Below are 26,570 nucleotides of genomic sequence, written 5' to 3' on the forward strand. Positions count from 1 at the left end.
CTTCCGATACCTGGGGATTCAGATCGCTAGGAGCTGGGGAACCTTGCACAGACTTAATCTGACACGGCTGGTAGAACAAATGGAGGAGGACTTTAAGAGGTGGGACATGCAGCCTTTATCGCTGGCGGGCAGGGTGCAAGCAATTAAGATGATGGTCCTCCCAAGGTTCTTATTTGTATTTCAATGTCTCCCTATTTTAATCACCAGGACCTTTTTTAATAAAATAGACAGGAGCATCACGAGCTTTGTGTGGGCAGGGAAAGTTCCGAGAGTAAGGAGGGGGTTCCTACAGCGCAGTAGGGACAGAGGAGGACTGGCACTACCGAACTTGGGAGATTATTATTGGGCCGCCAATGTGGCAATGATATGTAGATGGATGATGGAGGGTGAGGGAGCGGCGTGGAAAAGGCTGGAGAGAGGTCCTGTAAAGGGACGAGTCTAGAGGCGCTGCTGACGGCACCGCTACCGCTCTCACCTAAAAAGTACACCACGAACCCAGTGGTCGGGGCAACACTGAACATATGGGGACAGTGGAGGCGACAGAGAGGGGTGCGGGGAGCCCTGGTGGGGTCCCCTATCAGGAACAACCATAGGTTCGCCCCAGGAAGAATGGATGGAGGATTTCAGAGCTGGTACCAGTTGGGAATTAGGAAGGTGGGAGATTTATTCATAGATGGGACTTTTGCGAGCTTGGGAGCACTGGAGGAAAAGTATAAGTTACCCCGGGGAAATTTCTTGAGATATATGCAGGTGAGGGCGTTTACTAGACAACAAGTGAGGGAATTTCCGCGGCTCCCGACACAGGGGACACAGGACAGGGTGCTTTCAGGGGTGTGGGTCGGAGAGGGCAAGGTGTCAGAGATTTACAGAGAGATGAGGGAAGAGGGGGAGGAGTCGGTGGGCGAACTAAAAGGAAAGTGGGAAGAAGAACTAGGGGAGGAGGTAGAGGAGGGTGTGTGGGCTGATGCCCTAAGCAGGGTAAACTCCTCTTCCTCATGCGCCAGGCTTAGCCTGATTCAATTTAAGGTGCTACATAGAGCACACATAACGGGGGCAAGATTTAGCAGGTTCTTTGGAGTGGAGAACAGATGTGGGAGATGTGGCGGGAGCCCGGCAAACCACGCACATATGTTTTGGGCGTGCCCGGCACTGGTAGGATATTGGAAGGGAGTGACGGGAGTAATCTCGCAGGTGGTGAATGCCCGGGTCAAACCAAGCTGGGGGTTAGCTCTATTTGGAGTTGCGGAAGAGCCGGGAGTGCAGGAGGCGAAAGAGGCCGATGTCGTGGCCTTTGCGTCCCTCATAGCCCGGCACAGGATCCTACTGGAGGCGAAACCCCCCGGACTGGAGGCCTGGGTAAACGATATGGCGGGGTTTATTAAACTGGAGCAGATAACGTTTGCCCTGAGAGGATCGGCTCAAGGGTTCACCAGGCGGTGGCAGCCATTTCTCGACTACCTAGGGGAACGTTAGAGGGAAGACAGATGACCAGCAGCAGCAACCCAGGGGGAGGGGGGGGGGGGGGAGGGGGGGAGGAGGTTTAGTTGAGTATAGGTCAATAGAGTATGAGGTTTTGTTACTTGTGTATTATTATTATTATTATTGTTAAAAAGTTAAAAATTTCTGTTTTGTTATTGTTTCGTTTGTTTTGTAAGTGGGAAAAATGTTGCTCAGGGAAAAAATTTTCAATAAAATATATTTTAAAAAACCTTTGGGGCGGCGCGATGCCGGACTGATTTGCGCCATTTTTGCCGCCAGTCGGCGGACATCGCGCCGATTACAGAGAATTTCGCCCCAGAGATGTAATAATAGGTCAGGATTTCCCAGTCAATACTCCCAGGTCAGATCGGGAGAAACTTTTCCTCATAAAATCTGATCCAACACTCCCAGGACAGGTACAGCACGGGGTTAGATACAGAGTAAAGCTCCCTCTACACTGTCCCCATCAAACACTCTCAGGACAGGTACAGCACGGGGTTAGATACAGAGTAAAGCTCCCTCTACACTGTCCCCATCAAACACTCTCAGGACAGGTACAGCACGGGGTTAGATACAGAGTAAAGCTCCCTCTACACTGTCCCCATCAAACACTCCCAGGACAGGTACAGCACGGGGTTAGGTACAGAGTAAAGCTCCCACTACAATGTCCCCATCAAACACTCCCAGGACAGGTACAGCACGGGGTTAGATACAGAGTAAAGCTCCCTCTACACTGTCCCCCATCGAACACTCCCAGGACAGGTACAGCACGGGGTTAGATACAGAGTAAAGCTCCCTCAACACTGTCCCCATCAAACACTCCCAGGACAGGTACAGCACGGGGTTAGATACAGAGTAAAGCTCCCTCTACACTGTCCCCATCAAACACTCCCAGGGCAGGTACAGCACGGGGTTAGATGCAGAGTAAAGCTCCCTCTACACTGGCCCCATCAAACACTCCCAGGACAGGTACAGCACGGGGTTAGATACAGAGTAAAGCTCACTCTATACTGTCCCCATCAACCACTCCCAGGACAGGTACAGCACGAGGTTAGATACAGAGTAAAGCTCACTCTATACTGTCCCCATCAAACACTCCCAGGACAGGTACAGCACGGGGTTAGATACAGAGTAAAGCTCCCTCTACACTGGCCCCATCAAACACTCCCAGGACAGGTACAGCACGGAGTTAGATACAGAGTAAAGCTCACTCTATACTGTCCCCATCAAACACTCCCGGGACAGGTACAGCACGGGGTTAGATACAGAGTAAAGCTCACTCTATACTGTCCCCATCAAATACTCCCAGGACAGGTACAGCACGGGGTTAGATACAGAGTAAAGCTCACTCTATACTGTCCCCATCAACCACTCCCAGGACAGGTACAGCACGAGGTTAGATACAGAGTAAAGCTCACTCTATACTGTCCCCATCAAATACTCCCAGGACAGGTACAGCACGGGGTTAGATACAGAGTAAAGCTCACTCTATACTGTCCCCATCAAACACAAAGTTTCAGACCATCCTGGACAAGTTTGATAGTCACTTTGAAGTGGACACCAATGAAATCTTGGAGCGCTACATATTCAAACAGCGTCTTCAAAGTAAAGATTAATCTTTCAATGCCTTCTTAACTAGCCTCCGCCTGCTAGCGCTGCCCTGCAACTTTGGTTATTTTGCTGACTCCATGATCAGAGACCAAATCATGTTTGGAGTTCACTCTGATCCTCTGAGAGAGCAGCTCTTACAAATCAAGCATATGACCCTGCCAGTCACGATTGAAACAATTACAGTGCATGAGCACGCAAAGAATTGGTATTCCCAATACAAATCGGCTGAAAATGAGAAACTTGCCTCCCACGAGGCAGAGAGTGTGCAGGCCATCTCCCGGATGCAGCGCCTCAGCATTGAAGACAGCGGCCATCTCACGCGCTTTTCCCGGAGCCCCACGCATGCGCGATGCGAACAGGATAATGAAGCGGCCGACACCCACATTGCGCAGGTGCAGACGTCTGCCGACTGCACATGTGCGACGCCGACGTCATGACATGCCCAAACTGTGGCATTTAAAGGGACACTGCCCTGCAAGAGGCAGGCGATGTTTAAACTGCGGGAAGCCTGGACACTATGCAGCCTTGTGCAGGTCTGCACCAGTCCGGCTTCAATCCTGTTCATCAAGGCGCTGTCGTCCCCACCACCACCTCTCCGGCGGGTGACCAGGATCAGACGCAAGCCACAGAGACTGAACTTATGAACATTTGTTCTGTTTGCTATGTTCTGCGTTCTCGCATTAGACAGCTGTTTTCACATGTACATATGTTCACATCCACTGCATGTATATATGTTAATATTGGCCTGTTCTTGTAAATACGTTCACATATGTCATCCAAACAATGTAAAAAGGGGAGATGTCATGATATGCAGACACACATATAATTATGTACAGACAAGCAGCTAATGGACACAGAGAACAAGACGTGACCAATAAGCAGGCAGGACACTCAGGGGTGGGATCTGACTATAAAAGACACGAGGCACTCACACTCCGCCTCTTTCGACTCATGAACATCTCGAGAGTCAGTCAAGGGTGTTGCTACAATCCCACATCTCCACCATGTGGCTAAGGGCTAGTCTGGTTCAGTCAGACAGAGTAACCACACTTAAGTTAGAAGGGAGTCGAACTCCCAGAGAACTGTGCTAACTGTGCTATTAGTTCAATAAACCTGATTGAACTAAATTCAAGGGCTGGAGCATCTTTCTGACCTAAGTTGCATCCAATTGCAGCCAGTGTTGGACCAGTGTACCTAACACTGTCCCCATCAAACACTCCCAGGACAGGTACAGCACGGGGTTAGATACAGTGAAGAGGATGTAATGCTCTGTATCTGAGTATTTTCATCCCAAAAATGCTAACAGGCACCAACCTGAATTCCAAACCATGTGAGCTGGTAAAACCAGTTGAGCAATTTTCTGATGTGCAGGTCACTAAAGAAGAGTGTCAGAGACTTTTCATTCATTGAAAAGGAGCAAAACATTAGACAGAAAAGGAAGCAGGAATTAAATTTATATAGAGCACCTTTCTCCAGCCTCTGACATCCCATAGCAATTTACAGCCAGTTTGGAACTTGGTTGAAATGCTGCGGCATTGCAGGAAATGTGGCAACCAATTGGTATGCAGTGAGCTCACAGTGACCACACTTAAGTTAGCAGAGAGTCGAACTCACAGAGAACTGTGCTAACTGTTTATTTGTTCAATCAATAAACCTGATTGAACAAACTTCAAGGGCTGGAGTATCTTTCTGATCTAAGCTGCATCCAATTGCAGCCAGTGTTAGACCAGTGTACCGAACACGACACCCATCAAACACTCCCAGGACAGGTACAGCACGGGGTTAGAGACAGAGTAAAGCTCCCTGTACACTGTCCCCATCAAACACTCCCAGGACAGGTACAGCACGGGTGAGATACAGAGTAAAGCTCCCTTTACACTATCCCCCATCAAACACTCCCAGGACATGTACAGCACGGGGTTAGATACAGAGTAAAGCTCCCTGTACACTGTCCCCATCAAACACTCCCAGGACAGGTACAGCACGGGGTTAGATACAGAGTAAAGCTCCCTCTACACTGTCCCCATCAAACACTCCCAGGACAGGTACAGCATGGGGTTAGATACAGAGTAAAGCTCCCTCTACACTGTCCCCATCAAACACTCCCAGGACAGGTACAGCACAGCGTTAGATACAGAGTAAAGCTCCCTCTACACTGTCCCCATCAAACACTCCCAGGACAGGTACAGCACGGGGTTAGAGACAGAGTAAAGCTCCCTCTACACTGTCCCCATCAAACACTCCCAGGACAGGTACAGCACGGGGTTAGATACAGAGTAAAGCTCCCTCTACACTGCCCCCATTAAACACTCCCAGGACAGGTACAGCACGGGGTTAGATACAGTGAAGAGGATGTAATGCTCTGTATCTGAGTATTTTCATCCCAAAAATGCTAACAGGCACCAACCTGAATTCCAAACTATGTGAGCTGGTAAAACCAGTTGAGCAATTTTCTGATGTGCAGGTCACTAAAGAAGAGTGTCAGAGACTTTTCATTCATTGAAAATGAGCAAAACATTAGACAGAAAAGGAAGCAGGAATTAAATTTATATAGAGCACCTTTCTCCAGCCTCTGACATCCTATAGCAATTTACAGCCAGTTTGGAACTTGGTTGAAATGCTGCGGCATTGCAGGAAATGTGGCAACCAATTGGTATGCAGTGAGCTCACAGTGAAAGCAATGAGACATGATCTTATTACCTCAGTGATGTGGATGAAGTGATAAATATTGGTCAGAACTCCTGTACTCTGCTTGGCATAGTGACTGTAGAATGTTTAACACCTAACCCAAGAAATTAGACAGCTCAGTTTAATATATGAAAGTGTGGGATCCTCCAACAATGCTGGACTGTATCAGTGCTGCGCTCGGGAATGTCAGGTAAGGCTGTGCTCACGTCTCTGGAATTGGGATTTGGATGCAGAACCTCCGACACAGATCATAGAATCCTTACATTGCAGAAGGAGGTCATTCCGCCCAGCGAGTCTGCACCAACCTTCTGAAAGAGCACCCCATCTACTCCTCACGTTTACCAGACTGATTCCAGGGATGGCGGGACCGTCATATGAGGAGAGATTGTCTAGGTTAGGAGTGTACTCGCTGAAGTTCAGAAGAATGAGGGGGGGGGATCTCCTAGAGAATTATACAACTCTACCAGGACTAGACAGTGTTATGTTATGCTGTTTGATTAACATAAGTTGCTGCTGACCACAGACGACGTTGAAAGACACTCCAGTCCTTGAAGTAAGTTGAAAGGATTTATTCAGTGACAACAACTACATAAATGAGTTTGACACTCTGCTGATCTAATTCTAGTAACTCAGTGATAATGACTAACTGTACAACTGGGATCTAGGCCACATGAGGTCTAAACTATCCTGATGCTAATCCTACAGTTCCTGCCAGGAGTGAGAGCGAGGGTCTAGTGTTTTTCTGGCTTTATAATGAGTTGTGTAGTGCCTCTAGTGGTCGGGCCGCAGCCGGGTGTTCTGATCAAGCCCTTAGTTTCATGTCAGTCTACATATCATTACAGACAGGGTAGATGCAGGGAAGATGTTACCAATGGTGGGTGTGTCCAGAATCTGAGGATTCAGGGTAAACCATTTCGGACAGAGATAAGGCTACATTTCTTCACCCAAAGAGTGGTGAGCCTGTGGAATTCATTATCACAGTAAGTAGTTGATGCTAAAACATTGAATATATTCAAGAGGCGGCTAGATATAGCACTTGGGGAGAATGGGATCAAAGGCTATGGGGAGAAAGCAGGATTTGGCTATTGAGTTGGATGATTAGCCATGATCTTGATGAATGGCGGAGCAGGCTCGAAGGGCCGAATGGCCTTCTCCTGCTCCTATCTTCTATGCATCTGTGTACCCTATCCTCAGAACCCAGTAACCCCACCTAACCTTTTAAACACTCAGGGACAATTTAACATGGACAATCCACCTAACCTGTACAGCTTTGGACCGTGGGAGGAAACCCACGCAGACACGGGGAGAATGTGCAAACTCAACAGTCACCCAAGACTGAAATTGAATCTGAGTCCCTGGCACTGTAGGGCAGCAGTGCTAACCACCATGCCGCCCTGTGGGGTTGCTGCCCACTGAGCCAATGGTAACAAGAGCTAAAGGTCAAACTGCAGAATTCTTCTCTTTGGGCGAATGAGGAACTGAACTGAGCAATTCCATAGATAACTTTCCTCTGTTTGGTCACACTGGCCTGGGTCTCTCCCTGGCAAGAATGCTGTCACTTCCATCTCCAGTCTCAAAGAAAAATAAATCTTATTTTCACAACAGGATTTCTGGCTGATTGGGATGTCAGAGGGTCCAATAAAATCTCCAATTACCACTCAGTTGTGCAGGCAATCAGTTATTGGCAGATAAGGCAGCTTGTCGATCAGGAACCATGAAAAGTCCTCAATCACTCCGATAGTCACCAGCTTCTTCCAGAGTCACTGCATAGCGTCTTGCAAGGAGAAAACCTTTGCTGACAATTCACTCTGAGTTCTTTTTAGGTCCAAACATAGATTATGAAGGGTTTTGATGAGTAAATAACGACACACAGTTGTCTTTCTCAGAAGGGCGAGTAACCAGACGTCACAGATTTCAGATACCAGCCCCAGATGCCCCACACCATCCCAATAACACGCTCCCAGTCCCAGCTCCTGAGGCCCTCTTTCGCCCCACCACTATTTCTCCACCAGTAACCCTCAGCCTTCCCACATGCCACATTGGCGATCTCTGCCTCCCCAGCCTCAGTCAACACCCCAAGCTCACGGATCTCTCTCCTCACATTCCCAGCCTCCAAGGAGCAGCATCAAACACTGTCACAGCAGAGGGAGGACATTGAAAAGACTGAATTTAAATCATTTAGAGTTTGCAGTTCTCCAGCAGAAACACTGACACAATATTAATCTGATAGAACAGTTTGGGGTGACATCATAAACGATGAGAAAGGACACCAAATATTTGATGAACAGGAAGATTACTTTTCTTTGTTCTATTAAATTGCCATCTCTGACTCACTGGTCTCAATTCTACATGTGGAAGAAATCATGATTCATCAGCGAGCAGTGAAAGAAATTGGAAGCAAATCAAATGTAACAAAGGTGATAGTTAGGTTTATACAGGAGGGATGTGGGATCACATAAAACAGATTCATATTCACCTCCGATAGAGCAATATTATCACCAGCATCTTCAATTTCTCCCTGCAGCTCTCAATGGTCCAAGATACAGACATTGGCAGAACTGGGATTCTTTTCAAATTCATTTTTATAGGGCGTGGGCATCACTGGCAAGGCCTGCATTTGTTCCCCAGCCCTAATTGCCCTTGCGAAGATGGTGGTGAGCGGCCGACTTGAACCGCTGCTGTTCGTGTGATGGAGGTACTCCCACTGTTGGAGAGGGAGTTCCAGGAATTTGACCCAGCGACAGTGAAGAACGGCCGATACATTCGCAAGTCAGGATGGCGAGTGACTTGGAGGGGAACCTCCAGGTGGTGGGTATCTGCTACTCTTGTCCTTCGAGATGGTCGTGGGTTTGGGAGGTGCTGCCGAATGGGCCTGGGTGAGTTACTGCAGTGCATCTTGTGGATGGTACACACGGCTGCCTCTGTGCATCACTGGTGGAGGATTTGAATGTTTGTGGAAGGGCTGCCAATCATGCTGCCCGTCTGAACTAAAATCTTCTACACTTCCGGGTACATATCCCTCTATTCCCATCCTATTCATGTATTTGTCAAGATGCCCCTTAAACGTCACTATCGTCCCTCCTTCCACCACCTCCTCCGGCAGCGTGTTCCAGGCACCCACTACCATCTGTGTAAAAAACGTGCCTCGTACATCTCCTCTAAACCTTTCGCCTCGCACCTTAAACCTATGCCCCCTAGTAATTGACCCCTCTACCCTGGGAAAAAGTCTCTGACTATCCACGTCTATGCCCCTTATAATTTTGTAGACCTCTATCAGGTCGCCCCTCAACCTCCTTCGTTCCAGTGAGAACAAACCAAGTTTATTCAACATCTCCTCATAGCTAATGCCCTCCATACCAGGTAACATCCTGGTAAATCTCTTCTGCACCCTCTCTAAAGCCTCCACATCCTTCTGGTAGTGTGGCGACCAGAACTGAACACCATACTCCAAGTTTGGCCTAACTAAGGTTCTATACAGCTGCAACATGACTTGACAATTTTTATACTCAATGCCCCAGCCAATGAAGGCAAGCATGCCGTATGCCTTCTTGACTACCTTCTCCACCTGTGTTGCCCCTTTCAGTGACCTGTGGACCTGTACTCCTAGATCTCTCTGACTTTCAATACTCTTGAGGGTTCTACCATTCACTGTATATTCCCTACCTGTATTGAACCTTCCAAAATGCATTACCTCACATTTGTCCGGATTAAACTCCATCTGCCATCTCTCCGCCCAAGTCTCCAAACGATCAAAATCCTGCTGTATCCTCTGACAGTCCTCATCGTTATCCACAATTCCACCAACCTTTGTGTCGTCCGCAAACTAACTAATCAGACCAGTTACATTTTCCTCCAAATCATTTATATATACTACGAAAAGCAAGGTCCCAGCACTGATCCCTGCTGAACACCACTAGTCACAGCCCTCCAATCAGAAAAGCACCCTTCCCTGCCACTTTCTGCCTTCTATAACCTAGCCAGTTCTGTATCCATCTTGCCAGCTCACCCCTGATCCCGTGTGTCCCAGTCTGCCATGAGGCACCTTGTCAAAGGCTTTACTGAAGTCCATATAGACAACATCCACTGCCCTACGTGCATCAATCATCTTTGTGACCTCCTCGAAAAACTCTATCAAGTTAGTGAGACTCGACCTCCCCTTCACAAAACCGTGCTGCCTCTCGCTAATATGTCCATTTGCTTCCAAATGGGAGTAGATCCTGTCTCGAAGAATTCTCTCCAGTAATTTCCCTACCTCTGATGTAAGGCTCACCGGCCTGTAGTTCCCTGGATTATCCTTGCTACCCTTCTTAAACAAAGGAACAACATTGGCTATTCTCCAGTCCTTCGGGACACCACCTGAAGACAGTGAGGATCTAAAGATTTCTGTAATGAGGTCAGGAGTTGAGTGACCCTGACGGAACCCAAACTGAGCGTCAGTGAGCAGGTTATTGTTCAGTAAGTGCCGCTTGATAGCACTGTTGATGATTCGTTCCATCACTTTGCTGATGATTTTAAAAATAATTTAGAGTATCCAATTAAAGGTTAATTTAGTCTGGCCAAACACGGGTCGACAGGACTGGTTTTGCCGTTGCCATGTCCAGTGCCTGGGTCGATGCCGGGTCGTCCGTCCAGTTCCCCTCCTTTTTATTGACTTTGTAGCGGTTTGATACAACTGAGTGGTTTGCTGGATCATTTCAGAGTCAATCACATTGCTGTGGGTCTGCAATCACATCTAGGCCAGACCGGGATGGAACCTTTCCCTCTCTCTCCTCCCGGGATGGAACCTTTCCCTCTCTCTCCTCGCGGGATGGAACCTTTCCCTCTCTCTCCTCCCGGGATGGAACCTTTCCCTCTCTCTCCTCCCGGGATGGAACCTTTCCCTCTCTCTCCTCCCGGGATGGAACCTTTCCCTCTCCCTCCTCCCGGGATGGAACCTTTCCCTCTCTCTCCTCCCGGGATGGAATCTTTCCCTCTCCCTCCTCCCGGGATGGAACCTTTCCCTCTCCATTCTCCCGGGATGGAACCTTTCCCTCTCCCTCCTCCCGGGATGGAACCTTTCCCTCTCTCTCCTCCCGGGATGGAACCTTTCCCTCTCCCCCCTCCTGGGATGGAACCTTTCCCTCTCTCGCCTCCCGGGATGGAACCTTTCCCTCTCTCTCCTCCCGGGATGGAATCTTTCCCTCTCTCTCCTCCCGGGATGGAACCTTTCCCTCTCTCTCTCCTCCCGGGATGGAACCTTTCCCTCTCTCTCCTCCCGGGATGGAACCTTTCCCTCTCTCGCCTCCCAGGATGGAACCTTTCCCTCTCTCTCTCCTCCCGGGATGGAACCGTTCCCTCTTTCTCCTCCCGGGATGGAACCTTTCCCTCTCTCTCCTCCCAGGATGGAACCTTTCCCTCTCTCTCCTCCCGGGATGGAATCTTTCCCTCTCTCTCCTCCCTCAAAGTTCAGCATCTTCGACTGATGTAGCAAATGGCCCGGCCTGTCATTCATAATTAAATATATTATCGGCGGAGTTGGATGTTTTGAGGATATGCTACAGCTAGCCTAGAATCTGAAAAGTCCGAAAGCTTCTCCTCTGAATGTAGAACTCATTCCCACAGGATGAGACAAATAGCTCGAACACTTTCAAAAGGAAACGAGGCAGGTATCTGAGAGAAGGAATGGAAAGATAGATTGAAAGGCTGAGATGAGGTATCAGGAGATGGAATGTGAGCAGGCTCGAGTGAGGTTTAAATAGCAAAACAAACCAACTCACTGGGCTGATTGATCAGTTTCCCACCTACACGCTGCCTTGAGGTATCATTATCCAAACGCAGGTCAGTCTGCACATGCACGCTGATTACGTTCAGTTCTACCTGAACATCAACTCTCTCAAACGCCTGTTGTGCTAAATTGTGTGCCTGTTTATCCAACATGCAGTACTGGATGAGCAGTAATATCCCCTAATTAAATATTGGGAAGGCCAAAACAGTTTCCTGCAGTTTCTGCTCATTGCTACATTCACCACCTGTTGGGGCTGGTTTAGCACAGTGGGCTAAACTGCTGGCTTGTAATGCAGAACAAGGCCAGCAGCGCGGGTTCAATTCCCGTACCGGCCTCCCCGAACAGGCGCCGGAATGTGGCCACTAGGGGCTTTTCACAGTAACTTCACTGAAGCCTACTTGTGACAATAAGCGATTATTATTATATGGGCAGCACGGTAGCATTGTGGATAGCACAATTGCTTCACAGCTCCAGTGGTCCCAGGTTCGATTCTGGCTTGAGTCACTGTCTGTGCGGAGTCTGCACATCCTCCCCGTGTGTGCGTGGGTTTCCTCCGGGTGCTCCGGTTTCCTCCCACAGACCAAAGATGTGCAGGTTAGGTGGATTGGCCATGATAAATTGCCCTTAGTGTCCAAAATTGCCCTTAGTGTTGGGTGGGGTTACTGGGTTATGGGGATAGGGTGGAGGTGTTGACCTTGGGTAGGGTGCCCTTACCAAGAGCCGGTGCAGACTCGATGGGCCGAATGGCCTCCTTCTGCACTGTAAATTTTATGATAAACATACACTCTCTTCATCACCAGTCACAGTGGCAGCCTTGTGTGCTGCCTACAAGATGCACTGCAACAACTCACCGAGGTATCTTCAACAGTACTTTCCAAACCCATTATCTGTGCCACCTAGAAGGCCAAGGGCAGCATGGGACCACCACCTGGAAGTTCCCCTCCAGTTCCACGCCATCCTGGCTCGAAACTATAATCAGCGTTCTTTCACTTTCATCGAGTCTAAATCCTGGAGCTCCCTCCCTAACAGGGAGGGGGGGGGCTGAATCTGTACCACACGGACTGTGGCAGTTCAAGAATGTGGCTTCTCAAGGACAATTAGTAATGGGCAACAAATGCTGGCATTGCCAGAGACGATCGCGTTCCACGAACAAAAAATAAAAAGATCAACTCCATTACCTCACCACTGAGTCCACTATTCTCTCTGATCACAGTCTAAGACTGAACCTTGGTGTCATAGCTGACCCCGAGATGAGCTTCCAATGACATAACTGAGCCACCATGGAGAACCCAACTATCTCCACCTCCATTGGCTCAATTGGTGCCGAAACCCTATTTCGCTGCAGCGTAGGGGTTCTATAGATTCTATATTGCTGACCTACACTGGTTCCCAGATAAACAACAACCTGATTTTAAAATTCTCATTCTTGTCTCCATGGCCTTGCCCTTCCTGATGTCGGTAACATCCTCCAACCTGACAACTCTCCAGGGTATCTGTGGCTCCTTCGGTTTTGGCCTCTTTATTTCACTTTCCGCCCTTAAGCTGCTCCTTAAAACCATCCCCTTCGACCAAACCTTTGGTCATCTGTCCCATAATAATAATAATCTTTATTATCACAAGTAGGCTTACATTACCACTGCAATGAAGTTACTGTGAAAATCCCCTCGTCGCCACATTCCGGCGCCTGTTCGGGCACACAGAGGGAGAATTCAGAATGTCCAATTCGCCTAACAGCACGACATTCGGGAGGAAACCGGAGCACCCGGAGGAAACCCACGCAGACACGGGGAGAACGTGCAGACTCCGCGCAGACAGTGACCCAAGCCGGGAATTGAACCTGGGACCCTGACACTGTAAAGTCACAGTGCTAAACACTGTGCCACCGTGCCGCCATTGTCTCCTCATATGGGCTCGGTGTCATACTTTGTTTAATCATTCTTGAGAAGCATCTTGGGTCATTTTGCGGTACAAAGGGAGTGGTATAAATACACTCCTGCTGTTGCAACACAGAATCTGGACAAGGAAATGTGATGTAAATGAAAACCAGCTCTGGCATATTCAGACAGGCTCGTGGGATTCACCGAGGAATCATCACTGACCTCCTGCCCCACAATTCCGTCATTATTTTCCCTATTCTCCCAGCAAATGGAAAACCAACAAACCCTGCTATCTGATTGGGTGCTTCTCGACTGTCAATCGAGTAGCTTTTCCCTCTGCTACCTCTCAGCATTTTGGGGAGGCAATGAATAAAAATGTTTGAAGACAATTCCAGGAGAAACAGTTTTTTTTTCAATTCACCGTTCAGTTTTTGCTCACAGCGGTGACCTGCGAATGAATCCCTAATTCCTGGAGACTCATGTGTTGAGTGGGCTGGGTCGATGTGGACTGCATTTGATGCAGTGTAGCGAGAGACAGGCCTCCAACACTTGATAAGATGCAACACGATTTTATTTAACATCTAAACTATTTTACATGTTCAACTGTGGGTTGACACGATGCTGACTTGACTGGAGACCTGACACTAGCCTGACCAGACTTACTATGGTGTTTGCACTGGCCAGCTCACTAACTCTGACTGTCTCAGAGGCTGGGCCCCGAGAGAGCAGGAAAACTAACTGGTGCCCTCTGGCTTCATAGTGGTCGTGTCCTGTCTGGTGATTGGCTGCTCTGTTCTGTGTGCTTACTGGTCATCCTGTGTGTCAATCACTGCCTGTCTGCATTCCATTGTATACATAGATGTATATTTTGACAGAGACTTCGGGGAAAACCGGGATGATTGGGAACTCTGCGTCAGACTGAACAATTTGAAAACTGAGGGGAGAATCTAGTGAATCCCCTGGGAACGGGAAATGAAGTGGACTTGTGCGGGAGGCAAAATGTCAGTGTTACACTGCGAGGCGATCGATCAGGCAGTATAGAAACACAATAGAGCTTTGATGAACTAAGGTGAACAATATACACTGGACAGTCCAACTAATACACACAGGTCTTGTTCCCATGACTCTCGGGCTAAATCTGACCAAACCCAACCCCATAATGATAATAACAATAATAATAATTGCTTATTGTCACAAGTAGGCTTCAGTGAAGTTACTGTGAAAAGCCCCTAGTCGCCACATTCCGGCGCCTGTTCGGGGAGGCCGGTACGGGGAATTGAACCCGCGCGCTGCTGGCCTTGTTCTGCATTACAAGCCAGCAGTTTAGCCCACTGTGCTAAACCAGCCCCAACGGCCAGGATTGTGCCTAAATTCCTGCTGTGTGTCCCCAGAGGCTCTCGTCCCATCATGTGGCCCAAGGTATCACCTTAAAGGGGCCACTCAACCACATTCATCCTTAAGTTCCCTTAAGGAGGAATAAAACAGAAAAACTCTTATTTCCAGTTATAGACATTTACAGTAAAGGACAAAGTTCCCAAAAGAAGTCCTCACTCTGGCCGAACATCTCAACTTGACCACTGGCTCTCCCAGATTAGGAGCACCTGAGTCTTCAGCAACAGCAGGCGTATCTGTAGAGTGCACAACAGGGGTTGTGCTGCCTGCCACATCAGTGCCCTGGGTGGCCCTTGATGAAACCCGTTGCGAAGATCACGGTTCTATAAAGTTGAGTCCGTCCTAAGACCCCGGCGCATTAACAACTCAGGCAGGGTCATCCCAGTGCTGGTCTGGGGGTTTGTATTGTGCGGGAGCAAGACATCTGCCAAGCGAAGCAGTAGTGGCCAATCAGCTTGTTTCGTCATCGATGCTTCGAAAGTTTGGTCGGCTCTTTCGGCCGGCCTACTTGATTCGGGGTGGAAGGGGGGGCTGTTCCTACCTGTCGTATCCCATTGGATTTCACGAAGAGTTGAATATCTGCGGCTGTGAAGGCAGAAGCGTTCTCGGAGACAATCACCTCGGAGGCCGTGAAAGGTTGTCCACTGTGGCTGCAGCGGTGGGGCCGAACGCATTGGCTGCACATCTGGTCACTTTGAGTGGCCGTCTACTATGACCAAAAACAGCATTCCCCAAAAAGGGACAGGCAAAGTCTATGTGGAGTCTCCTGGCCATTCCTGCTCCTGCAAACTTGCTGGAGGTGGAAGGATGGGGCGGCGCAGTGACGCAGGGGTTAGCAGTGCTGCCTCAGAGCTCCCGGGTTGAATTCCGGCCTCGGGTGTCTGTCTGTGTGGAGTTTGTACTGTCTCCCCGTGTCTGCGTGGGTTTCCTCCGGGTGCTCCGGATTCCTCCCACAGTCCAAAAGTGTTCTGTTTAAATGGATTGGCCATGATAAATTACCCCATAGTATCTAAAGGTTCAGTGGGGTTACAGGGATAGGGTGGAAGAGTGTAGGGTGCTCTTTCAGAGGATCGGTGTAGACTCGATAGGCCAAATGGCCTCCTTTTACACCGTAATGATGCTATAAATGAGTTGCGACTGACAGTGGTCACACCGATTGACCATACTTTTGACCTCCTTGTCAATCCCCAGCCACCATACGCAATTCCTGGCCAGTATCTTTGTTTTAGATTTCCCCGGATGACCACTGTGTAATTGTTGAAGAAGAAACTGCTGCCCCAGGGTGGCACTATCACTGTGCAACCCCACAGGAGGACCCCATGCTCAGAAGTGATTTAGGCCTAATTTAGGCCCATTTAAGGCCTAATCTGTTCTGACTTCTGTCATGTGAGAGTGCCTTTAAGAAATGGGTGTTTAAGAAATGTACCTTTAAGAAATGGAGCTGCTCATGTTACTGGGGTGATGTCAGAGTGTGGGTGGAGCTGAGCTCAACTTCTGCTTTTTAGTTTCAGTTTGTGATAAAGCTTGGGTGTGTCTGTTTTTTTTCAGTGAGCTGCATCTGAAGTGTAAACAAAGAGCTGTACAGTTGATCTCTGCCATCCGAAGACTATCTATGGATCATTTGGTGAACCCAGAATTGTAAAAGGTCGCAGTATTGAATGTAAACCTAATGTGCTCCTGTTTGAAGGTTTGTTAAGTCTTTTGGATGTTAAAAGGACAGCTTACAGGGTTACTTAGTGTTGTAGTCTTTGGGGTTGTATTTGAATTAATGGTTGCTAAGATGTTCACTGTTTGTTTTAAAAAAGGTTAACTTGAGTTCATAGAATAAACATTGTTTTGCTTTAAAAAATACTTTTCCATTTCTGCTGTACCACACCTGTAGAGTGGGCCGTGTGCTCCCCATACCACAATCTATTAAAAGTTGTGGGTCAGGTGAACTCCATGATACACTTTGGGGTTCTCTAAACCCTGGCCCATAACAATTCTAAAAATGCCGCTTCCCTATTCCAGAGTGAAAGTTGGGAATTAGGTGGGCACTGGATAGTGGGAATAAATGCCAGAAGCAGCTCAAGTAATTGAGAGGAGATTAAGAATGATTGAGGATTGGTCAAGAGTGATAAAGGGTCAAGAACGATGAATGGTAGGTTGGGGGTGACAGGGGCAAGTCCAAGGTGACGGGGGGTAGCTCAATGGCAGGCGGCAGCTGTAGGTTGTCTATGCATAGCTAATTAGCTGGCAACCATGTGACTGCACGTGGCGAATCCAAGTGCAAGTCCCTGCTCACTTCCAGTCCCACTTCGGGACACTCACCACGCCAACAAGTGTGAGTCACTACAAACTAATAATAGCTTATTATCACAAGTAGGCTTCAATGAAGTTACCGTGAAAAGCCCCTAGTCACCACATTCCTGTTCGGGGAGGCCGGTACAGGAATTGAACTGGCTGCTGGCTTGTTCTGCATTACAATCCAGCTGTTTAGCCCACTGTGCTAAGCCAGAAGGATCAGGACCAAAGCCCTTGACAGCATATTTGAAACTAATATTTTTACATATATTATCAACATCCTGGAAGTCACCATTGGCCAGAATCTGAACTCGACTACCCATGTAAATACTGTGGCTGCAAGAACAGGTCATAGGCTCGGAATCCTGCAGAGAGTTACTCACCTCCTGACTTCCCAAATCCTGTCCGTCATCCAAAGGCTCAAGTCAGGAGTGCGATGGAATACTCTCCACTTGCCTGGATGAGTGCAGCTCCAGCAACACTCAAGAAACGCGACAACTAGGACAAAACAGCCCCGCTTGATAGGCACTCCATCCAGAAACATTCACTCCCTCCACCATCGACACACAGTAGCAGCCGTGTGTACCATCTACAAGATGCGCTGCAGTAACTCACCAAAGTTCCTTAGACAACACCTTCCAAACCCACAACTTTTACCAACTAGAACTAGAGCAGCAGATACCTGGAACCACCCCCCCACCCACAATCTGGAGGTTCCCCTCCAAGTCACTCACCATCCTGACTTGTAAATATATCGCCGTTCCTTCACTGTCGCTGGGGCAATATCCTGGAACTCCCTCCCTAACAGCACAGTGGGTGTACCTACACCTCAGGGACTGCAGCGGTTCAAGAGGACAGCTCATCACCACCTTCCCAAGCGCAATTAGGGATGGACAATAAATGCTAGTCTAACCAGTGACACCATGTCCCATTAAGGAATTTTAAAAAACAAAAACGTGGACAGCACGGTAGCATAGTGGCTAGCACTGTTGCTTCACAGCGCCAGGGTCCCAGGTTCGATTCCCCGCTGGGTCACTGTCTGTGCGGATTCTGCATGTTCTCCCCGTGTCTGCGTGGGTTTCCTCCGGGTGCTCCGGTTTCCTCCCACAATCTAAAGATGTGCGGGTTAGGTGGATTGGCCATGCTAAATTGCCCTTAGTGTCCAAAAAGGTTAAGTGAGGGTTGCTGGGTTACGGGGATAGGGTAGCTACGTGGGCTTCTCTTTGTAAGGGCAGGTGCAGACTCGATGGGCCGAATGGCCTCCTTCTGCACTGTAAATGCTATGATTCTAGATGGGGAATATACACCCCGTGTGTTACTGACAGTGAGACAGACTCTGATCCTACCTGAGTTGTCCTGTGCAGGTATCGCTGTCTCTCCGAATCCAGTCCTCACTCAGCCCATCAGCTCCACTCTCCCCCTGCCCCAGTGCCTTACCTCTTTCCTTCATACTCGCAGCCTTATCCCCTCTCTATATCCCAAACTCTATGTTCCCCTCTCTCTCTTCCCCCACTGCCATCCCCACTTTCCTGTTTATCTCTATTACTTTCTGCTCCTCAGTCTCTACCTCTTTTCTTCTTGCTTTCTGTATGTCTCTCTCCCTTCCTGCCTGCCTTTCTCTCTCTGTCTATCTGTCAGTCTTTCTACTCTCTCTGCCTGTTACCTCTCTCTCACTTCCTCTCTATGCTCTCCCTATTTGACACTCTATGTCTCTCCAACCTCTGCTTGTCTGTCTCTCTCTCTCTCTATCTCCCTGCCAGTCGCCCTCCCTCTTCCTCTCCCTCTTTCCACCTGCCTGTCTTTCTGTCACTTTCACTCCCTCCCTCTGTCTCTCTCGGTCTGTCACACTTTCTCACTTTCACTCCTCTCCCTCTCTCTCCATCACACTTTCTCCCGGTCACATTCACTCCCTCTCTCCTTCCTTCTCTCTATCACACCTTCTCACTGTCATACTCTCTCTCTCTCTCTCTCTGTCACACCTTTTCTCTGTCACTTTCTCTCTCTCTGTCACACTTTCTCACTATCACTTTCATTCCCTCCCTCCCCCCTCTCTCTGTCACACCTTCTCACTTTCACTCTCCCCCTCTCTCTGTCACACCTTCTCACTTTCACACCCTCCCTCTCTCTCTCTCTGTCACACCTTCTCACTTTCACTCTCCCCCTCTCTCTGTCACACCTTCTCACTTTCACACCCTCCCTCTCTCTGTCACACCTTCTCACTTTCACTCCCTCTCTCTCACTCAGACTCTCTCTCACTCCTGCCTCTCTCTCGGTGTATCTCATCGCCTGTCATTTCCACTCTCTCTCTCCTTGCCTCGATCTTTCTCATTCTCTTCCTGACTGCTCCGTGAGCGGAAACTGACCAGCTTCCCTCCCACTTTGCTGAAACTGACCCGAGTTAACCCGGGGGGTGGAAATTGACAAATGGGGCGGTGGGATTACAGGAAATCCCCGGGCCAGCAGCCAGGGATCTTTCTGTTTCTCGATCGTGACAACCCAGGAGACGGAACCATTCCCATATTACAGCAATCCAGATTACAGAATCCCCCATTCCCAGATTGCAGCAATCCCACATTCCCAGATTGCAGCAATCCCAATCTAAACAGCACAGACACGCTGCAGCCCCGCCTGTTTCAAGGGACCTTCTCTTCCGGACAGAAAAGTCGGCCGACTTTTTGTTTGACTTACTGTTAAAAACATGAAACAAATCATACAGTCATACAGAGCTCTCTCTGTCTGCCTCACTCCCCAGACTGTCTCTCCCTCAGTCTGCCTCTCTCCTCAGTCTTTCTCCCCCCAGTCTCTCTCTCCCCCTCCCTCAGTCTCTCTCTCTCTCCCTCAGTCTCTCTCTCCCTCAGTCTCTCTCTCTCTCTCCCTCAGTCTCTCTCTCTCTCTCCCTCAGTCTCTCTCTCTCTCTCCCTCAGTCTCTCTCTCCCTCAGTCTGTCTCTTTCCTCAGTCTCTTTCTCCCTCAGTCTCTTTCTCCCTCAGTCGCTCTCTCTCCCTCAGTCTCCCTCTCTCCCTCAGTCTCTCTCTCTCTCCCTCAGTCTCTCTCTCTCTCTCCCTCAGTCTCTCTCTCTCTCTCCCTCAGTCTCTCTCTCTCTCTCCCCCTCAGTCTCTCTCTCTCTCCCTCAGTCTCTCTCTCCCTCAGTCTCTCTCTCTCTCCCTCAGTCTGTCTCCCCCTCAGTCTCTCTCTTCATCTGTCTGTCTCTCCCTCAGTCCCACATACCCTCATTCTCTCTCTCAGTCTCTCCCTGAGTCTTGATCTCCCTCGGTCTCCCTCTCCCTCGGTCTCCCTCTCCCTCGGCCTGTCACTCTCCCTCGGTCTCTGTCTCTCCCTTGGTCTCTGTCTCTCCCTCGGTCTCTGTCTCTCCCTCGGTCTCTGTCTCTCTCTCTTCCTCAGCCTCTCTCTCTCTTCCTCAGTCTGTCTCTCCCTCAGTCTGTCTCTCTCCCTCAGTTTGTCTCTCCCTCGGTCTCTGTCTCTCCCTCGGTCTCTCTCTCTCCCTCGGTCTCTCTCTCTCTTCCTCAGTCTCTCTCTCTCTTCCTCAGTCAGTCTCCCCCTCAGTCTGTCTCCCCCTCAGTCTGTCTCTCCCTTAGTCTCTTTCTCCCTCAGTCTGTCACCCCCTCAGTCTATCTCTCCCTCAGTCTGTCTCTCCCTTAGTCTCTTTCTCCCTCAGTCTGTCTCTCTCCCTCAGTCTGTCTCTGTCCCTCAGTCTGTCTGTCTCCCCCTCAGTCTATCTCTCCCTCAGTCTGTCTCCCCCTCAGTCTATCTCTCCCTCAGTCTGTTTCCCCCTCAGTCTGTCTGTCTCCCCCTCAGTCTATCTCTCCCTTAGTCTCTTTCTCCCTCAGTCTGTCTCCCCCTCAGTCTGTCTCTCCCTCAGTCTGTCTCTCCCTTAGTCTCTTTCTCCCTCAGTCTGTCTCTCTCCCTCAGTCTGTCTCTCTCCCTCAGTCGGTCTCTGTCCCTCAGTCTGTCTGTCTCCCCCTCAGTCTATCTCTCCCTCAGTCTGTCTCTCCCTCAGTCTGTCTCTCCCTCAGTCTGTGTGTCTCTCTACCTTTCATTCTCACCGTTTCTGTCTCTCTCTACCCCTCAGTCTGCCTCTCTGTTCATTTCTGTCTCTTCCCTGGTCTCTGACTCTCTCTCTTTCAGTCTCTTTCTCACAGTCTGTGTCACTCTCTCACCCAGCCTCTGTCTCTCTCCCCCTCAGTCTCTGTATCTCACCATCCCTCTTTCTCTATCTCTCTCTCTCATTCTCTCTGTTTCTCTCCCCCCTCAGCTTGTCTCTGTCTCCCTCTCCCTCATCCTCTGTCTCTCTCACTCAGTCCGTGTCACTCGCTTCCTGAGTCTCTGGCATGTTCTACCTGTTCAATAATGGCCTCCATTTTGCACTATCAATTACGACGAGACGAGAGTAGAATGTAATCGAGGCTTTATTACACAGAGATGTGTGGCCTCCTACAGCAGCTGACGAAATGGCTGCTGTACGGAGAGCACACACATTTATACTCCGCCTACTGGGCGGAGCCAGCAGGCTGGGATCTACCCCGTACCTGTAGTACAGGTGCCTTAGCATAATACCCATATATATACAATATAATACATCAGTAGTGACTACCACACTCCACAAACAGGGGACTAGACGGATGCCTCTGGGGAGTAGGCCTCCAGGCAGGTTGGCACCCTGGCACTGTTAGTACAAGGTGGGCACCTTGGCAGTGCCACCTGGGCACCCTGCCAGTGCATGGGGGGGGGGGGGGGAGATCGATGGCATCCCTATGTCTTCCTGCTCCGTTCGTCGGAGCTCTTCAGTGCAGGAAATGAAGCTAAGTGCAGACAGCAGGTTGTGTTGGGGGCTGGGGGGGGATCCCACCGGGAAAACAAGACAGAGTGCCATAGCGCTGGGAATGACCCCAAAACCCCCACCCAGAACGGACTGTGTTATTTTGGGTGGATCGTGCCCTCAGTCTCTCTAACGCCCCCTCAGTCTCAGTTGTTGTGTTCTGCTTCTTCGTGTAACATAAGCTGCTTACTTGATGTACGTGCTGACAAAGGAAGGTCCAGACTTTGTAATGAGTTCAATATGTTTATTGAACGATTAACACTGTTCTTAAATGAGTTAGACTCTCCTGCTAATCTAACTGTAGTAACTCAGTCTAACTAAACCAGCCTGCTCTAAGCCACGTGCTGGGTGTGATGCTTCTGATCAACCCTGATGTACTCTCTAGTTGTGGGTCTGTGGTAAGAGACAGGGCATGTGTGCCCTGTCCTTATATACGGGTTGTGTAATGCCCCCTTGTGGTAGTGTCACCTCTGGGTGTCTTGACTGCCCATTGGTCGTGTCCTATTCTAAGTGTTCATTAGCTGTATGTCTGCATGTCATGTCGTCTCTGGTGCTCCCTTTATTGGTTACTTAGTCGTAGTGTATTTACATTAACCCCTTGTGTATTTACAGTGATGCATATCACCACATCAGTCTCTCTCTCTCTCCCTCAATCTCTCTGCCTCTTTCTCCTGTCTTTCTCTCTCCCACTCAGTCTCTGTCACTCTCTCTCTCTCTCTCTCTCAGTCTGTCTCTCTCCCTCAGCCTGTCTCATTCTCTCTGTCCCTCAGTCTCTGTCTCCCTCTCTCCCTCATTCAGACTCGTTCCCTCAGCCTTTCTCTCGCTCTCTCTCTCTCACTCTGTCTCTCTCTCCTGCTGTCTTTCTCTCTCTCTCCCTCTCCCTCTCTCTCTCCACATCACTCTGTCTCTGAGCGTAGTTCAGTTGATGTAGGTACAATGGATTTCAGCAAAGCCTTTAAACGGTCCCACATGGGAGATTTATAAAGAAGGCAAATGCACACTGGATAGAGGACCTTGATATGGTAGATTCAAAATTGGCTTAGTTGTAATGTGACCAGGAAGTATTCAATGAATGGCCTGACACTAGGAGGTTCTGAGGAACAAAGGGACCTTGGAGTGTTTGTCCATAGATCTCTGAAGGCAGAAGGGCAGGTTAACAGGGTGGTGAAAACGGCATATGGGATACTTGCCTTTATCAATCAAGGAATAGATTACAAAAGCAGGGAGGTCATGTTGGAGTTGTATAGAACTTTGGTGAGGCCACAGCTGGAGTACTGTGTCAATTCTGGTCGCCACATTATAGGAAATAGATAGCTTCATAGAATTTACAGTGCAGAAGGAGGCCATTCGGCCCATCGAGTCTGCACCGGCTCTTGGAAAGAGCACCCTTCCCAACCGCACACCTCTACCCTATCCCCATAACCCAGTTACCCCACCCAACACTAAGGGCAATTTTGAACACTAAGGGCAATTTATCATGGCCAGTCCACCTAACCTGCACATCTTTGGACTGTGGGAGGAAACCGGAGCACCCGGAGGAAACCCAGGCAGACACGGGGAGAACGTGCAGACTCCGCACAGACAGTGACCCAAGCCGGGAATCGAACCTGGGACCCTAGCGCTGTGAAACAATTGTGCTAATCACTATGCTACACGGTATATGTTCGGTTTATCAAAGGTTACAGAGTGTTGTTACGAGGGAAGGAACATTTACTCACAATAGTTCCTCACAACATTTACTCACAACATTTACCCACAATTCCTCACAACAATTCCTCACAACATTTACTCACAACATTTACTCACAACAATTCCTCACAACATTTACTCACAACATTTACTCACAACAATTCCTCACAACATTTACTCACAACAATTCCTCACAACATTTACTCACAACATTTACTCACAACATTTACTCACAACAATTCCTCACAACATTTACTCACAACATTTACTCACAACAATTCCTCACAGCATTTCCTTCCAACAATTCCTCACAACAATTCCTCACAACATTTACTCACAACAATTCCTCACAACATTTCCTTCCAACAATTCCTCACAACAATTCCTCACAACAATTCCTCACAACATTTACTCACAACAATTCCTCACAACATTTACTCACAACATTTACTCACAACAATTCCTCACAACATTTACTCACAACATTTACTCACAACATTTACTCACAACAATTCCTCACAACAATTCCTCACAACATTTACTCACAACATTTACTCACAACATTTACTCTCAACAATTCCTCACAACATTTACTCACAAAATTTACTCACAACAATTCCTCACAACATTTCCTTCCAACAATTCCTCACAACAATTCCTCACAACATTTACTCACAACAATTCCTCACAACAATTCCTCACAACATTTACTCACAACATTTACTCACAATTCCTCACAACAATTCCTCACAACATTTACTCACAACATTTACTCACAATTCCTCACAACGTTTCCTTCCAACAATTCCTCACAACAATTCCTCACACATTTACTCACAATTCCTCACAACAATTCCTCACAACATTTACTCACAATTCCTCACAACAATTCCTCACAACAATTCCTCACAACATTTACTCACAACATTTACTCACAACATTTACTCACAATTCCTCACAACGTTTCCTTCCAACAATTCCTCACAACAATTCCTCACAACATTTACTCACAATTCCTCACAACAATTCCTCACAACATTTACTCACAATTCCTCACAACAATTCCTCACAACAATTCCTCACAACAATTCCTCACAACATTTACTCACAACATTTACTCACAACAATTCCTCACAACAATTCCTCACAACAATTCCTCACAACATTTACTCACAACAATTCCTCACAACATTTACTCACAACAATTCCTCACAACGTTTCCTTCCAACAATTCCTCACAACATTTACTCACAACATTTACTCACAACATTTACTCACATTTCCTCACAACGTTTCCTCACAACAATTCCTCACAACAATTCCTCACAACATTTATCACAACGTTTCCTCACAACGTTTCCTCACAACATTTAAGAAGCATTTAGATGAACACTTGAAATGCATAATTGGCTCAGTACAATCATTCAATTCAATTTGGCGCCGCTAAACACACCAACAGAGAACAATGGAGAGAACAAAGAACAATACACCAAGCCTGTACCGGTCATGATATCAACCTTGGCCAAAACCCTCAGCACTTCCTAGTGCCGTATCCCTCTATACCCATCCTATCCATGTATTTGTCAAGATGCCTTTTGAACGCCGTTAATGTATCTGCTTCCACAACCTGCCCTGGCAACGCGTTCCAGGCACTCTCCACCCTCTGTGTAAAATACCTGCCTCGCACATCTCCTCTAAACTTTGCCCCATGGACCTTAAACCGATGCCCCCTGATGAATGACCCCTCCACCCTGGGAAAGAGAGCCTGCCCATCCACTCTATTCATGCCCCTCATAATCTTGTAGATCTAAAGGATAAAAAAATGAAGCCAAGAAAACCTGGTAAAATGGAGCACACCTTCCCACACGCCGATTGGTCTCAACCACCAGGACAGTCCTGGATACATTTTTCCTCAACTCTAGCAATACCAGAAGCACCAACGACACACGGTCATCCCCTCCTCTCCGGGTACCAGACTCGTCTGTATCCTTGCAGGAGCCAATCACAGGTTCGTAAACCCCATCATAGCAGACGTAGCAAAATACAAAGAAAATACCCGGGATCCCCAGTTCTAGAAGGATGTTTTACACTCACCGCACAACACAACCTAATCCCAACCTCAGGCACAGTACAGAATCATCATCAATCCACACATTGATACAGAGAGGGCCAGCAGCTATAAATTCGGATTATGGTCAGTGACGCCAATGATTCCCAATACATTAAACGAGGCAGGATAAAAAAGGGAGAGCGACCAGGAGCCAAAGTTCTTAGACTGAAAGAGGACCGCAATGTTGTGTAATGTACTCTGGGATAACACAGGCTGCAACTGGATGCAGCTTTAACCAAAAGATACTCCAGACCTTGAAGTTAGTTCAATCTGAGTTATTGAACCAGTAGCACAGTTAGCACAGTTCTCTATGAGTTCGACTCTCTGCTAACCTAAGTGTGGTTACTCTGTCTGACTGAACCAGACTAGCTCTTAGCCACGTGCTGGAGGTGTGATACTGTACATACACCCTGACTCACTCTGTAGATGTTCATCAGTGGAAAGAGGCAGAGTGTGAGTGCCTCGTGCCTTTTATAGTGAGATACCACCCCTGAGTGTCCTGCCTGCTCATTGGTCATGTCCTGTTCTCTGTGTTCATTAGCTGCCTGTCTGTGCCTGTCTGTATATCATTACCTGCATGTCTGCATATCATGACACGAGATACATCCATAAATTTATATTCCTCTGCACACGCACAGTACAGGGCCAGGCGCAGCCCCACACCCTCGTGCACTTAGGAATCAATAAATCAAGTTATATTCAAACACATCAAAAGGATCAGCCTGTCAGGACGTCCCCATTAAGTTCCTTCGAGACCCTTTTTTGAGCCGAGCTGAACCATTCCTGTGATTGGGTTGCGTCATTTGTTAAAATGAAAAACGTCAATGAAAATGCTTCAAAA

The 26,570-nt window shown here is 48.3% G+C and overlaps 1 protein-coding gene across 1 annotated transcript in view; it reads right to left on the reverse strand.

The window, feature by feature from the left end:
• LOC140389520 (interleukin-1 receptor accessory protein-like) overlaps nt 1-19,132 on the reverse strand; it is a 67,869-nt gene extending 48,737 nt beyond the window's left edge. The window contains 1 exon segment of the mRNA XM_072473696.1: nt 18,441-19,132. Within this exon segment, the coding sequence (XP_072329797.1) occupies nt 18,441-18,544 (104 nt within the window). The 5' untranslated portion in view covers nt 18,545-19,132.
• Nucleotides 19,133-26,570: the final 7,438 nt, after the last annotated feature.

This window comes from Scyliorhinus torazame, chromosome 14 (genome assembly GCF_047496885.1).
Source record: "Scyliorhinus torazame isolate Kashiwa2021f chromosome 14, sScyTor2.1, whole genome shotgun sequence".
Classification (NCBI taxonomy): domain Eukaryota; kingdom Metazoa; phylum Chordata; class Chondrichthyes; order Carcharhiniformes; family Scyliorhinidae; genus Scyliorhinus; species Scyliorhinus torazame.